This window comes from Jaculus jaculus, chromosome 1 (genome assembly GCF_020740685.1).
Source record: "Jaculus jaculus isolate mJacJac1 chromosome 1, mJacJac1.mat.Y.cur, whole genome shotgun sequence".
NCBI lineage: Eukaryota > Metazoa > Chordata > Mammalia > Rodentia > Dipodidae > Jaculus > Jaculus jaculus.
The window spans coordinates 224682133-224698992 of NC_059102.1; the positions used below are offsets into that span (position 1 = coordinate 224682133).

The 16860-nt window shown below is 45.1% G+C and overlaps 1 protein-coding gene across 5 annotated transcripts in view; it reads left to right on the forward strand.

The window, feature by feature from the left end:
• Positions 1-16860, forward strand: part of Usp10 (ubiquitin specific peptidase 10) — an 88921-nt gene that overhangs the window by 29813 nt on the left and 42248 nt on the right. For 2 of the 5 annotated variants that reach the window (XM_045135945.1, XM_045135952.1), the window contains exon 2: positions 15455-15523. The exons of 2 other annotated variants lie outside the window; for them this stretch is intronic. In XM_045135945.1, the coding sequence (XP_044991880.1) occupies positions 15455-15523 (69 nt within the window). Of the gene's footprint in view, positions 1-5746; positions 5768-15454; positions 15524-16860 lie in introns of those variants that run through there. One more of the 5 variants, XM_045135956.1, reaches the window with a different exon arrangement.

The window sequence follows — 16860 nt, forward strand, 5'->3', positions numbered from 1 at the left end:
CCCTGGTGTGCCCATCCTATCTGTCTGTCCCTCTCTCAAAAAATAAATAAAATTAAAATATTTCTACACAGCAAATTCTTATATAAGGAGTGCTCTCCATGTCCTCCTGTGGATTAATGTACTGACAGGACAAGTTAAAATTTAATTGCAATACAGTTTTTCTATAGACATGGGATCTCAGAAAGTTAGTAACAGGATTTTTCTTTTTCTTTTTCTCTTTCGTTCCTTTTTCCCTTTTCCCTTTGCTTTGGGTCTCATTGTAGTCCAGATTGCCCCAGAACTCACTCTGTAGCTCTAGGCTGGCCTGGAACTGAGAGAAATCCTCCCACCTTAACCTCCCCAGTGCTAAAGTTAAAGGTGTGCACTCGGCTTGGATTTTTCAGTTAGTCATAGTGTTTTTTGTTGTTGTTGTTCATGGCAGGGTCTTTAGCCCATGCTGATCTGGAACGCTGTAGCACACAGGCCTGCTTCAGTCTTCTGAGTGCTGGAATTAAAGATATGAACCAACACACCCAGTTTAGCAAACCCATTTTATTTATTTATTTTTAGATATTTTATTTATTTGAAAGAAAAAGAGAGCATATGGGTGTGCTAGGGACTCCTGCTGTTGCAAATGAACTCCAGAGGCATGTGCTACCTTGTGGTACTTTGTTCATCTGGCTTTATGCGAGTACTGGGAACATGAACCCAGGCTATAAGGCTTTGCTAGCAAGTGTCTTTAACCACTGAGCCATTTCTCTAGCCCCCTTCTGTACTTCACAGTCCTCGTCCCAAGGAAGTACAGCCAAATTACAGCTCAGTCAGTGCAGAAGTAGACTTTGTGAACTTCTTGCCCTGCAGCTTGCTGCTCACCTGCACTGTGACAGGTGTTCTGAAGTCCTAACCCTTGCTCCTTGCCCTGCAGCTCGCTGCTCACCTGTACTGTGAGAGGTGTGCTGAGGTCCTAACCCTTGCTCCTTGCCCTGCAGCTCGCTGCTCACCTGTACTGTGAGAGGTGTGCTGAGGTCCTAACCCTTGCTCCTTGCCCTGCAGCTCGCTGCTCACCTGCACTGTGACAGGTGTGCTGAGGTCCTAACCCTTGCTCCTTGCCCTGCAGCTCGCTGCTCACCTGCACTGTGACAGGTGTGCTGAGGTCCTAACCCTTGCTCCTTGCCCTGCAGCTCGCTGCTCACCTGTACTGTGACAGGTGTGCTGAGGTCCTAACCCTTGCTCCTTGCCCTGCAGCTCGCTGCTCACCTGCACTGTGACAGGTGTGCTGAGGTCCTAACCCTTGCTCCTGCTCCTTGCCCTGCAGCTCGCTGCTCACCTGCACTGTGACAGGTGTGCTGAGGTCCTAACCCTTGCTCCTGCTCCTTGCCCTGCAGCTCGCTGCTCACCTGCACTGTGACAGGTGTGCTGAGGTCCTAACCCTTGCGCCTTGCCCTGCAGCTCGCTGCTCACCTGCACTGTGACAGGTGTTCTGAGGTCCTAACCCTTGCTGCTTGCCCTGCTGCTCGCTGCTCACCTGCACTGTGACAGGTGTGCTGAGGTCCTAACCCTTGCTCCTTGCCCTGCAGCTCGCTGCTCACCTGCACTGTGACAGGTGTGCTGAGGTCCTAACCCTTGCTCCTTGCCCTGCAGCTTGCTGCTCACCTGCACTGTGACAGGTGTTCTGAGGTCCTAACCCTTGCTCCTTGCCCTGCAGCTCGCTGCTCACCTGCACTGTGACAGGTGTTCTGAGGTCCTAACCCTTGCTCCTTGCCCTGCAGCTCGCTGCTCACCTGCACTGTGACAGGTGTTCTGAGGTCCTAACCCTTGCTCCTTGCCCTGCAGCTCGCTGCTCACCTGCACTGTGACAGGTGTTCTGAGGTCCTAACCCTTGCTGCTTGCCCTGCTGCTCGCTGCTCACCTGCACTGTGACAGGTGTGCTGAGGTCCTAACCCTTGCTCCTTGCCCTGCAGCTCGCTGCTCACCTGCACTGTGACAGGTGTGCTGAGGTCCTAACCCTTGCTGCCTTGCCCTGCAGCTCGCTGCTCACCTGCACTGTGACAGGTGTGCTGAGGTCCTAACCCTTGCTCCTTGCCCTGCAGCTCGCTGCTCACCTGCACTGTGACAGGTGTGCTGAGGTCCTAACCCTTGCTCCTTGCCCTGCAGCTCGCTGCTCACCTGCACTGTGACAGGTGTGCTGAGGTCCTAACCCTTGCTCCTTGCCCTGCAGCTCGCTGCTCACCTGCATTGTGACAAGTGTGCTGATGTCCTAACCCTGTGCTTATCAACTTCAAGATTAAGGCTCATGCTCTCACACAGTTCAGTGTGGATAGTTCTGCTCAGTAAATGTTAAATCAGGGAAACTGCAGGTCTGCATTGACTGAACAGTGTCATCTTCATGTGTCCCTAAACCACCCACAACACTTGAAAGCACAGTATTTCTGCTTAGTGGGTGCGAGTTAACATACCTAACATACTGTACAGAATCAATAATTTTCCTTTTGATGTAACCATGGCCCTATTTTTCTTCTTCCTTTATTTGACTAAGATACTCACTTGCTGTTTTTTGTTTTGTTTTGTTTTGTTTTGTTTTGTTTTGTTTTGTTGAGGTAGTGTCTTGCTCTAGCTCAGGCTGACCTGGAATTCACTGTGTAGTCTGAGGGTGCCCTTGAACTCAAGGCAGTCCTCCTACCTTTGCCTCCCGAGTGCTGAGATTAAAGGCGTGCACCACCATGCCCGGCCTGTTACTTATTTTTGCAAGTGTGCATTCCAGTGGTTTAGTACGTTTATAAGTGTTATATCTGTCACCACAATTAAGTATCGAGCATTCATTATCCCCAAAGAAGCCTTGAAGCCATCAGCACATACTCTGTTGACCTTTTCCACCAGCCTAGACAGTCCTCATCTGCATTCTTTCTCTGGATTTGCCTCTTCTGGACATCTCTGGATGGAGTATACAGGATGGTCAAGGTTCCTGGTCTAGAGTCTCTCGATAGAGCATACAGAATGAGTAGCGTTCTTGGTCTGGCCTCTTTGAATGGAGTATACAGGACAGGTAAGGTTCCTGGTCTAGAGTCGCTGAATGGAGCATACAGAACGGGCAGGATTCCTGGTCTGGAGTCTCGATGGAACATAAAGGATGGGCAGGGTTCCTGATCTAGAGACTCTGGATGGAGCATACAGGACGGGCAGGGTTCCTGGTCTAGAGTATCTGGATGGAGCATACAGGATGGGCAGGGTTTCTGGTCTGGACTTTCTGGATGGAGCATACAGGACGGGCAGGGTTCCTGGTCTGGGCTCTCTGGATGGTGCATACAGGATGGGCAGGAAGTCCCTGCTATAGACTCTGCTATTTCTGTCAGCAGCATTAGTTAGGGTCCATGATACCTGAGAGGTGTTACTAGTTTGTGTTTCTAATCCCATGTTTTCTCCTCTCCCTGTTTTTTAAAATATTTTAATATGTGTGGGTGTGTGTATATATGTATTTATATGAGGAAAGGGGGGGCTGTGCCAGGTCCTCTATAAACTGCAGACTATAAAACTCCAGATATATGTTCATCTGGCTTTATGTGGGTTTTGGGGAATTGAACCTGGGTCCTTAGGCTTTGCAGGCCAGCCCCTTAACCATTAAGCCATCTCTCTAGCCCTCTCCCTGATTTTCTTAAAAATTATTTATTTATTTGAGAGGGAGATTGAGATCGAGAGAAAGAGAGAGAGAGAGAGAGAGGGAGAAAAGGAAGGAGAGGGAGGGAGGGAGGGGCAGGCATATAGAGAGGAATGGGCATGCCAGGGCCTCTAGCCACTGTAAATGAACTCTATAGACACATGCTACCTTTTGCATCTGTCTTTACATGGGTATTGGTGAGTTGAACCTGGGTCCTTCTTTGCCAGCAAATGCCTTAACCTCTAAGCCACTTCTGTAGCCCATCTCCCTGTTTTTGTTTCACTTTGGCCATGCTCGGAATATGCCAGGCAAGTGTTTTCCCTTGGAGCCACACCCAGTGTTACCTATGTTTCTTTTTAAAAACTTAATCATTTTATTTTTTTAGAGTTTTTTTTGTTGTTGTTGTTCTTATGAGAGAACAAGTAAAAGAAAGAGAATTGGCGTGCCTGGGCCTCCAGCCACTGCCACCTTGTGTGCATGTGCGACCTTGCGCACTTGTGTCACCTTGTGTGTCTGGTTTACATGAGACCTGGAGAGTTGAACATCAGTTCTTAGGCTTCACAGGCGCAAGTGCCTTAACCACTAAGCCATATCTCCAGCTTTTTTTTTTTTTTCTGAGGCAGGGTCTCAATCTAGTCCAAGCAGACCTAGAATTTACTATGTTGTCTCAGGCTGGCCTTGAACTCACAGTGATCCTCCTACCTCTCCCTCCTTAGTGCTGGGATATAATGTGTGTACCACCATGCCCAGCGCCCCCAAATATATATATTATTTATTAATGAGCAGAGACATGAGAAAGAATGGTTGCCTCAGGGCCTCTTTTTGCTGCAAATGAACTCCAGGTGCTTGTGCCACTTTGTGCATCTGCCGTTACAAGGGTACTGGAGTATTGAACCTGAGCCTTCAGGCTTTGAAAGCAAGAACTTTTAACTGCTAAGCCATCTGTCCAGCCCCACCCATGTTTCTCATTCCTTGTGGGATCCAAATCCCTTTGGAACTATGAAGAAATTTTAGAGTTTGTCTAGTCCAGGGCACCCTAATTTAACCGATGACATTAAGGATTGATCACTGTGAACAGTTCATTACTCCTAAATGTTTCTCTACCACCAAGTTCTCTTTCTGCTTCTGTGTTGACAATGCCTTCATTAAGTCTGCCAGGTTTAGCTTTTCAGCTGCAAATGGGAGGTTGTTCTAGGGCTTTGAGTATAGCTCCCCTTGATACTTATGTATGACAGATGCAAAGTAGTAAATGATTACTTACCTCCCTTCTATTGTCACAAGCCTCTCCCTCCCCCTCCCCTTCCCCCACCTTTAAAAAAGACAATTTAGGTGCAGTTCACATGCTTAGTTGACTTTGTAAGATAAGAAAGGCTTTGAAAGTTTGAGGACTGAGAATGCTGTCCTTCAGCGCCCCCTAGTGCCACACTGTAGTGGGAACTCCTGTCCTGCGGACAAGACGTCTCCTGTGTTTGCTTTTCTTCTGTAGACATGTTCCATCTCCTCTCACATGTTCTGTGGGCTGAGACTGGGCAACTTATCTTTGGTTCTGAGCACAGCCTCTTTGCCTTTCCTTTGGTACAAACACTGGCTTCTCCAAGGCCCTTTTATAGCCGAGTAGCCTGTTTCCTCTAGAATTTAAGATCAAGAGTTGGCCACACATCTTCCTGTGCTTTAGTGAGGTGTCTTTGTTTCTGTCCCACCTGTTTTTTGGACTTGCCCTTCTTCCTGGAGTACTTCTGGTGGAGGGGTGTTCATGTCCTCTCTGGAGGGGATCTGGAGCCAAGGGTGGGAGCAGGTGTGAAGCCCAGCTTTGCTCCTCGTGGAAGTGGGAATGGTCACTCCACTGCATGCAGTTTTACTTCCTCAAAAGGGAGGGGGCATGGCTGCACCCTCACTTGAACCCTGATAGTAGAGGGTTACTGTGGGTCTCAGTGCATGGAGAAGGAGCTTGTGGTGGTCCTGATGTGCATCTGATGGCTTCCTAATGCCCAGGCGGCTGCAAAGACCTGGAGTGGACAGCGCCTGCCCTACAGCACTCCTTCTGCCATCTGTTCCTGTCACACTGTCCTCACAATGACTTCTTGTGTGTCCTCCATACAAGAGTGAACTTCATCTGACTCTTAAATCTACATGCAGGTAACTTGATTGTGCTGTGTCCTTACAGAACAGAACTAGCTGATAGGGTTAGTGGCTTCCTTCCCCACCAGGTGGTAAATCCTGTGAAGACAGTCATAGGCTCTGTCCTTAAACCTCATCTGTACTATTTCTCATTCACCCCTGCCTTTAATAGGCTTATTTAAGGTGAGTTTATTGTCAGGACTGATAATGCAGACCTATGTAATCCCAGTCCAGCTACCCAGTAGGCTGAGGCAGGAGGATTAAAAGTTCAAGGTCTGCTGAATATACTGGCTCACCCCTTTAATCCCAGCACTCAGGAGGCAGAGGTAGGATGATCGATTGCTGTGAGTTCAAGGCCATCCTGGAACTACATAGTGAATTCCAGGTCAGCCTGGGCTACAGAGAGACCCAACCTCAAACTCCTCCCCTCCAAAACAAGTTTCAAGATCTTCGTAGGCTACAGAGTGAGTTCAAGGCCAGTTTAAGTAACTTAGCATTTCTACTTCAGAAGTTAAAAATTGGACCAGTGCTGTAGCTTTATGGTACAATACTTGCCTGCCATGCACAAGACACTGGGTTCCATTCCAGCACTACAAAAAGGAAAACAATCCTTTAAAAAAATAATATTTCATATTCATGCAAGGGGTAGGTTATTCTTTTAAAAAATCATTTATTTCTTTGCACCTGTGTGCACATGGAACAGCCTCTTGCCTCTGCCATGGAATGGCTGTCCAGCTTTACGCTGGTGGTTGGGGAATTGAACTTGGGTTATTAGGCTTCCAAGCAAGCAAGAACTTTATCCACTGATCCATCTCTCCAGGCCCAGGGGGAAGGAAAGTATTCTTAATTTGAGCTTTTAAAAAAGTGTATGTGTGTGTATTTTCATTCAGAAGGGCACATGCCCCAGTGCAGGTGTGGCGTCGGAGGACAATTTTGGGGTGTTGATCCTTGCCTTCCACCTTGTTTGAGGCAGTCTCTGTCATTCACTGCTGTATAGGCTAGGCAAACTGTCCTGTGAGCTTCTGGGAGTCCTCCTGTCTCTGCCTCTCATCTTTTTTAAAAAATTTACTTTTATTTTTATTTATTTATTTATTTGACAGCGAAAAGAGGGAGGGAGGGAGGAAGAGAGAATGGCCACACCAGGGCCTCCAGCCACTGCAAACAAACTCCAGATGTGTGTACTCCCTTGTGCATCTAGCTAATGTGGGTTCTGGGGAATTGAACCTGAGTCCTTTGGCTTTGCAGGCAAACTTTTTAACCACTAAGCCATCCCTCCAGCCCTCTACCTCTCATCTTATGTGGGCAACTGGGATTGCAAATGTGTCACCGCAGCTGGCTTTTATGTGGGTGCTGGGGATCTGAACTCTGTTTTTGTTCCCCCCTCTGCCCTGAGGTAGGGTCTCACTCTAGCTCAGGCTGACCTGGAATTTACTTTGTAATTTTAGGGTGGCCTTGAATTCATGGTGATCCTCCTACCTTTGCCTCCTAAGTCCTGGGATTAAAGGTGTGTGCCACCATGCCTGGTTTATTATTATTATTACTATTATTTTTGAGATAGGGTCTCACCCTGGTCCAGGCTGACCTGGAATTACCTATGTAGTGTCAGGGTGGCCTAGAACTCACAATGATCCTCCTACCTCTGCCTTCTGAGTGTTGGGATTAAAGGTGTGCACCACCATGCCCGGCCTTTTTTTTTAAAAAAATTATTTTAATTTTGAGAGAAAGGCAATGAGAGAGAGAGAGAGAGAGAGAGAGAGAGAGAGAGAGAGAGAGAGAGAAGGTGTGCCAGGGCCTTTCAGCTGCTATGAATGAACTCCAGAGGTGTGTGCCCTCTTGTGTGCATGTGTGACATTGCATGCTTGCATCACTTTTGTGTCTGGAACCAGGAGCTTCTTTTTTTTTTTTTTTTTTTTAGTTTTTTTTTGAGGTAGGGTCTCACTCTAGCCCAGGCTGACCTGGAATTCACTACAGAGTCTCAGGGTGGCCTTGAACTCATGGCAATCCTCCTACCTCTGCCTCCCGAGTGCTGGGATTAAAGGCATGCGCCACCACGCCTGGCCTGACCTGGAATTCACTATGTAGTCTCAGGGTGGCCTTGAACTCATGGCAGTTCTCCTACCTCTGCTTCCCAAGTGCTGGGGTTAAAGGCATGCACCACCACACCTGTTAAGTTCTTTGTTTTTCAAGGTAGGGTCTTGCTCTAGTCCATGCTGACCTGGAATTCACTGTGTAGTCTTAGGGTGTTCTCAAACTCATAGTGATCCTCCTACCTCTGCCTCCCAAGTGCTGGGATTAAAGGTGTGTGCTACCATGTCTGGCCACACTATTTTTTAAAAATTTTTATTAGCATTTTCCATGATTATAAAAAAATCCCGTGTTAATTCCCTTCCTTCCCCCCTACTTTCTCCTTTGAAATTTCATTCTCCATCATATTACCTCCCCATAACAATCATTGTACTTACATATATACAATATCAACCTATTAAGTACCCTCCTCCCTTCCTTTCCCTTCCCTTTATGTCTCCTTTTTAATTTACTGGCCTCTGCTAGTATTTTCATTCTCACACATAAGCCCAGTCATCTGTAGCTAGGATCCACATATGAGAGAGAACATGTGGCGTTTGGCTTTCTGGGCCTGGGTTACCTCACTTAGTATAATCCTTTCCAGGTCCATCCATTTTTATGCAAATTTCATAACTTCATTTTTCTTTACCGCTGAGTAGAACTCCATTGTATAAATGTGCCACATCTTCATTATCCACTCATCAGTTGAGGGACATCTAGGCTGGTTCCATTTCCCAGCTATTATAAATTGAACAGCAGTAAACATGGTTGAGCACGTACTTCTAAGGAAATGAGATGAGTCCTTAGGATATATGCCTAGGAGTGCTATAGCTGGGTCATATGGTAGATCAATCTTTAGCTGTTTTAGGAACCTCCACACTGATTTCCACAATGGCTGGTCCAGATTGCATTCCCACCAGCAGTGTAGAAGGGTTCCTGTTTTTCCACATCCCCGCCAACATCTATGATCATTTGTTTTCATGATGGTGGCCACACTATTTTTAAAAAGTGTTTTAGGGCTGGAGAGATTGTTAGGTGGTTAAGGCACTTGCCTGCGAAGCCTAAGGACCCATGTTCCACTCTTCAGTTCCCACGTAAGCCAGATGCACAAGGTGATGAAAGTGCAAGGTTGCAAATGCACACTAGGTGGCTCATGCATCTGGAGTTCAATTTTAGTGTTTGGAGGCCCTGCCACAGCAATTCTCTCTCTCTCTCTCTCTCTCTTTCTGTCTCTTGCTCTCTCATTAATTAAAAAAAAAATATTTAGCACAAATTTCCCTTACCTCTTTTAACTATTTATTTATTTATTTTAAAGCAGAGAGAGATGGAAGAGAGACAGAGAAAATGGGCATGCCAGGGTATCGAGCCATTTCAAACTCCAGAACAACTGTCTGCCACTTAGCTATACTTCCAGCCCTGAAAATAATGTTTTCTTTTGTTGAGACAGGGCCTCTGCAGCCCAGGCTGGCCTCGAGCTCTGTAGTAGTGCTCTTGCCTCATCCTCCTCAGTGCTGGGATTCCGGGCAAAAGCAGCTCCCCTGGCTTTGAAATTATGCTACCCGAGTGCTAGTCACATTCTACACCACCATACCTGGCGTCCTCAAGTGTTTTAGACTGAAAAATTCTGAAAGCTTTTGAGAAGGAGGTGGTGAGACCTGAATATGTTATTAGTAGTTGGCTGCCTCAGATTTCCTTGCAACTCTTCAGGGTTGCAAAACATGTTTTAGCCTTTAGTCACATTTCAGTTAAATGGTTGTCATGGACATGGGAAGGTAGTATAATTTATGTCCACTCGCTGAAATTTTCTGTTGAAAAGAAGATTTGGCCATTTTCTTTGCTTTTACGGTTTTATCAACACATTAACATTTTACCTTTTCCTCTTCTCAATAAATTATTTAGTATGTGTGTATGCATGTTTGTATGTGCATGTATGTGTACACATAAGTGTACATGTGTGTATGTGCATATGCAGGTAGAGGCCTGAGGACAACCTTGGAGGATGCCATTCCTCAGGTGCCACCACTTTTCTTGAGGTTTTTTTTTTTTTTCTATTTTTAAATTTAATTAATTTATTTGAGACACATACACACGGAGGCAAATAGGGGTTAGAGAGATGGCTTAGCAGTTACAGTGCTTGCCTGTGAAGCCTAAGGACCCATGTTCAACTTTCTTGAGATGGTTTCTAATTGGCCTAGAGCCAATTAGGCTAGACTGCAAGTGGATACTCTTGGGGCGGGGGGGGGGGGGTTCAAGGTAGGGTCTTGCTGTAGCCCAGGATGACCTGGAATTCACTACGGAGTCTCAGGGTGGCCTCAAACTCATGGTGATCCTCCTACCTCTGCCTCCTAAGTGCTGGGATTACCACGCCTGGCTCTTTTTTTTTATTTTTTAATTAAGGTAGGGTCTTGCTGTATCCTAGGCTGTCCTGGGATTCACTATGTAGTCTCAGGGTGGCCTCGAACTTAAAGGCAATCTGCCTGTGTCTGCTTCCTGAGTGCTAGGATTAAAGGCATGTGCTACCATGCCTGGCTCTAAAAAATATATTTTAATTAAAAATTATTTATTTTTATTTATTTATTAGAAACAGAGAGAGGGGAAGAAAGAGAGAAATAGAGAATAAGTGCACCAGGGCCTCTAGCCACTGTAAACCAAGTCCAGACGTATGCATTACCTTGTACATCTTGCTTACATGGGACCTGGAGAATTGAACCTGGGTCCTTAGGCTTTGCAGGCAAGTGCCTTAACCACTAAGCCATCTCTCCAGCCCTCTAAAAATTTATTTATTTATATGCAAGAAAGAGAATGGGTGGGTCAGGGCCTCTAACCACTGCAAACAAACTTCAGATGCATGGGCATCTTGTGCATGTGGCTTACATGGGTACTGGGGATTTGAACCTGTGTCTTTAAGCTTCATAGGCAAGCACTTTAACTGCTGAGCCATCTCGCTAGTCCTTGCCCAGCCGTTTTTCAGTTTTCTCTCTTCATATGGGTATGAAGATTGAATTCAGGTCTAAGGCTTGCATAGCAAATACGCACTACTGCTGAGCTATCTCCTCTGCCCAGAAGTTCAGCTATTTAAAATTTTATAAGCAACACTCCTGTTTGCGGACTTGCAGTAGTGTCAGTAATAAACAGTTTTGAACAGTAACGCTTTCTGGGTGTGGTGATCTTTGAATGATGCATATGATTTGTTAAGCACCAAGGTGATGTTGTTCAGGTGTACGTGGGGTCTTGTACTGTGTCACCTTTGATGGGTGTTTGAATGGTACCATACAAAGATTACTTTGCACAGACAAAACTATTTTTCATTTGTTGAAAATGTTTGTACGAGTATAGGAAACTCTCTTTAATTTATAAGCACACTGGCCTTGGATCTCAGTAACTTGATCTTTTCTGGCCTTTGACAATAAACTCCCCAAATGTCAAGTATTCTTTTATTTATTTATTTTTTAATTTTTTAATTTTTATTAACATTTTCCATTATTATAAAAAAATATCCCATGGTAATTCCCTCCCTTCCCACCCCCACAGTTTCCCCTTTGAAATTCCATTCTCCATCATATTACCTCCCCATTACAATTATTGTAATTACATATATACAATATCAACCTATTAAGTATCCTCCTCCCTTCCTTTCTCTTCCCTTTATAGGTATTCTTTTATTTACTCCCCCATCCTGCCAGGTAGGGTCTAACTGTAGCCCAGACTAACCTGGAATTCACTATGTAGTCTCAGGCTGTCATCCTCCTACCTCTGCCTCCCAGAGTGCTGTGAGTAAAGACAAGCACCACCATGCCTGGCTATTCTTTTATATACTTTTCTGTGTGGCTGTGAAGAAGATAGGTGCAGACATGCTGTGAGTAGGTGGGGTTTTTGTACTGCATAGGAGGCCGGACTCCTGACCCGGCTCCTCGTGGAGCCTTGCCTTCTGTCTTCAGTAACCATATTCATATGCTTTTTACTGCTGGTGAGGTGCAGTTAAGGACTTGTAAAACACATGCTTCCCACATGAACCACTGGGACATTCACAACCCTTCAGTGGTTATATGTACCTCCAGGAGACCAGCACAGAACTGAGCCTATCAACAGTGGGAGGGCAAAAGGAATAGATAAGAAAACACAGAAGGGAAAGGGGAGGGGGAGAAGGGACAGAAGAGGATAGTGGGACAGGAACATGATCAAATTATTTTATGTTTATGCATTAAAGGTCCCTCCCCAAAATAAAAAAAAGTAAAAACATACACATTGTAGTGATTGAACATAGGTTTGATATGGCAGGAGGATGTGATTCAAATTGTGGTTTTGTTGTTGTTCTCCCCCCCCCACCATAACGTCTCACTGTAACCCAGGATGGCCTCGAACTCACAGAACCACTCACCCACCCATCCATCCATCCATTATTATGATTTTGTTTTTTTGAGGTAGGGTCTTGCTTTAGCTTAGGCTGACCTTGAATTCACTATGTGGTTTCAGGCTGTCCTTGAACTCTCAGCAACCTCTGCCTCCCAAGTGATTTATTAGATAGAGAGAGAGAGAGAGAGAGAGAGAATAGGCACACCAGGACTTCTAAATACTGCAAACAATCTTCAGACACATGTGCTACTGTGGGTTCTGGGGAATCAAACCTGGGTCCTTAGGCTTCACAGGCAAGCACCTTAACTGGTAAGCCATCTCTCCAGCCCCCTGAAGTGATGTTTTTAGCATCTCATTGTTTATGGTGTCTTTGTGGGTTAAATGTTTTCATTGAGTTGTAATCTATCAGTAAGATTTTGAAAGTAGCACACATGCACGATTAAAGTCTGGGCAAAGCCAGGTGTGGTGGTGTACACCTTTAATCCCAGCACCAGAGAGGCAGAGGTAGGAGGATCGCTGTGAGTTCGAGGCCAGCCTGAGACTGAAAGTGATTTTTAGGTCAGCCTGGCCTAGAATGGGACACTATGTTGGGAAAAACGTCTGTGCAGTATGGTTATATTTGAATAAATCATAAAATTATTTGTTATTTATTATTTATTTATTTGAGAGAGGCAGAGAGAGAGAGAGAGAGAGAGAGAGAGAGAGGGAGAGAGAGAGAGAATGGCCTCTAGCCACTGCAAATGAACTCCAGACACATGTGCCACCTTGTGCATCTGGCTTATGTGGGTACTGGGGAATTGAACCTGGGTCCTTAGGCTTTGTAGGCAAATGCCTCAATTGCCAAGCCATCTCCAGCCCAATTTCTGTTCTTTTTTAAGAAAATATGTATTTCTTAAATATTTTATTTATTTGTTTTATTTGAGAGAGAGACAGAAGAAAAGGGAGAGAGAGAGAGAGAATATGGGCATGCCAGGACCTCCAGCCACTGCAAGTGAACTCCAGACAATGCCCCCCCCTTGTGCATTTGGCCTACATGGGTCCAAGGGAATTGAACCAGGGTCCTTAGTCTCAGGATGGCCTCAAACTCATGGTGATCCTCCTACCTCTGCTTCCCTAGTGCTGGGATTAAAGGTGTGCGCCACCACGCCAGTTTAAAAGCTCAAGTTTTTGTTTCTTCTTGGGATGTTAAATGCTATTTTCTCAAACCCTTGCATATATTTTCTTTTCTCTCATTTATATTTTAAGGACTGGAGAGATTGCTTAGTGGTTAAGATACTTGCCTGCAAAGCCAAAGGACCCTGGTTTGATTCCCTAGTACCCATGTAAAGCCAGCTGCCAAAGCAGTGCATGCATCTGGAGGTCGTTTGCAGCAGCTGGAGGCCCTGCTGTGCCTGTTCTCTCTGTCTATCTTCTTTCTCTCTCTCTTTGCTTGCAAATAAATAAAATAAATTAAAAAAAATAATTTAGGGCTGGAGAAATGGCTTAGTTAAGGTGCTTGCCTGTGATGCCTTAAGGGTCCAGATTCAACTCCCCAGTTCCCATATAAGCCAGATGCACAAGGTGGCGCATGTGTCTGGAGTTTGTTTGCAATGGCTGAAGGCCCTGGTGTGCCCATTTTCTCTCTCCCTCCCTCCCTCTCCAATAAATAAGTAAAATAAAAATTTTAAAAATCTATTTTATTTATTTGAGAGATAAGAGACAGAGAAGAGGCAGACATAGAGAAAGTATGATCTGTACCAGGACCTCTAGCTACTGCAAACTCCGCATGCATGCATCACTTTTGCATCTGGCTTTATATGGGTGCTGATAAATTGAACCCAGGCTGTCAGGCTTTGCAAGCAAGTGCCTTTAAGTGCAGAGCCACCTCTCTCTAGCCCCAAATCTGATAACTTTGGGTTTAAAGTATTATTTTTTTTTAAGAGAGGAGTGTTAGAGAATTTGCCCACTAGGGCCTCTTCCCACTGCAATCGAACTCCAGACACTTGTGCCACTTATTGGGCGTGTGCCACCTTGTGCTTGCCTCACCTTGTGCATCAGGCTAACATGGGACATGGAGAGTAGAATATGGGTCCTTAGGCTTCATAGGCATGTACCTTAACCCTCACCCTGCCCCAAGTAAGGGTCTCACTGTAGCCCAGGCTGACCTTGAATTCACTATGTAGTTTCAGGCTGATCTTGAACTTACAGTGTTCCTTCTATCTCTGCCTCCTGAGTGCTGGGATTAAAGGCATGTGCCACCATGCCTGGTCCAAGGAAATAATAATAGAACATTTCAATTCTTAACCATATACATCTTCCCACATTCCGAATTAAGAGTTCTTATTCCTAAAAGGATTGATTTAACAGTAGTAACTTTCAATGCAGTATTTCTGTTCTTAATAATCAAAACATGGTTCTAGATTAGTGATTTGTGTGTTTGTGTATAGTATGTGTGTTGTGGGTTTGTGTGTGTGGTATGGTATATGCACTGCTGTTTGCTCAGCTCTGGTACCCTGTGGGCCTGGTATTTCCCTCTGTCACTCACCCACCTGTTTTTTCTGTTTGTTTGTTTATTTCCTTTTTCTTGGTTTTTTGAGGTAGAGTCTTGCTCTAGCCCAGGCTGATGTGGAACTCACTCTTACCCCAGGCTAGCCTCATACTCACAGCACTCTTCCTACTTCAGCTTCCTGAGTGCTGGGATTAAAGGTACATACAACCACACCTGGCCCATGTACAGTTTAAAAAATAATAAATCACATGTCTGTCTAAAACCTGGGTGGGTGGTGGCTAGCTTGGGCTATGGAGTGAGTCCCAGGTCAGTCTGGGATAGAGGTGAGACACTACCTTGTAAAAAACCAAACGAAAATGAGAAAGCGAGGAGGCAAGAAAGAGAGAGAGGGAGGGAAGAACATATTTTCTGTCTGGATTTCCCTGCCTTCCTTCCCTGTGCTGCTTCTGTTGGTGATTGGCAGGGAGACTGAAATGACTCAGCAGAAGGGGGTCGGAAGTGAGAAGGTAAACTGGAAGTACTGAACCAGAAAGATTTCCCACTGGCAGGACTCTACAAGCTTGGTGTATATGGCTGGTGGTTTACCATGAGCTGCATCACTTTCTGTGCTCTTAGACAGGGGATGGGGAAGGACGACACTGCCCCCTGAAGTCTGCATTTGCAGCCCCACTTGAAAAAGGTTTCAGGAAATTCCAGCCCACATATTTCATAGACTTATTAAAATAGGTAGTTTTTAAACTTACTTTCAAAAGAAGTCTGTATACTTTATGTGATCAAGGACTCTTTTTTTCCCCCCCCAGTATATTTTTGGAGATTTTAGCCCTGATGAATTCAATCAGTTCTTTGTGACTCCCCGGTCGTCAGTAGAGGTAAGACAAACTGTTTTTGTGGATGCATGTGTAGTGATGGTTAGTGCTCATATTTCCATTTTGATTGTGATTTTTCAGTCCAGGTATGGAGAAGCATGGAGACTAGTAATGTGAAAAAATGCCTAAACTCTCTGGCTAGATTCTGACTGATGAATCTTACTGTGTGTGCTTTAGACTTTTAAAGTTTGTTTGTATATTTATTTGTTTGTTTGCAAGCAGAGAGAGATAGAAGAGAGACAGAGAATGGGTGCGCCAGGGCCTTCAGTCACTGCATATGAACTCCAAAGTGGCATGCACCACGTTAGGCATCTGGCTTTACATGGGCACTGGATAATTGAACCAGGGTCGTTAGGTTTTGCAGGCAAGTACCTTAACTGCTGAGCCATCTGTCCAACTCTTGACTTATAAGTAAAACTTTACACATATAGTTGAAGCTTTGACTCTCCCTCTCCTGTGTTCCTCCCTACTCCTCTGAAGCAACGACTGCCGCAGGTGTCAGTTACTAGGTAGTCACTGCAGTGTTCTTTGTGTTGTAATACTATGTAATGATGCATTGTAGCCATCTTTCATGGTGTAAGATGATGCTGTTCCCTGATTCAAATTGCTCAGGACCATAATTTACTTGTTGCACCATAATAGTAAGCTGGGGCGTAGACCTGGGAGTGTCTGCTCAGTGGGTTTGTGGATGAGTGAGCCAGTGAGTGATGGTATCACTTCCATTTCATCGTCATGCTTTTGGCTTTCTGTCTTACAGGTTTTCTATCTTGGAAGTGAAATAGCACACATGTCTCTTCTTGCCCTGTGGCTATGGCTGTGGCATAGGTTAGAATCCAGGCCTAGCCTTCATGTGCTTTGACTGTCAGGACCTGGATGAAGCACTTCTTTTCTCTACATGGGGCCAAGAAGTTAAAAGCCAGTATTAACAAATACAGATTAATACAATGTAAAATATCACAGCTATAAATTTTTTTTTAACCTCTTTTAGTTTGCCCTCAGCAATGTAGGGCAGCCAATAGTTTTTAACAAAATCAGGAGAAACACACTTAAGGTGTATTTATATTTGTATGTATTTGAATGTGTTTGTATGTGATCTTAAATATTAGTATTATTTTTTGATGGCAAATGGAAAGCTGTGCTCTAGTTCATAAGCCAGGATGACCCCCCCCCTTTTTTGAAATTTAATTCATTTGTTTGAGAGCGACAGAAAGAGGCAGAGAGAGAGAGAGTGAGAAAGAAAATGGGCGTACCAGGCTTCCAGCCACTGCAAATGACTCTAGATGCATTCACCACCTTGTGCATCTTGCTTTATGGGTCCTGGGGAATTGAGCCTCACACCG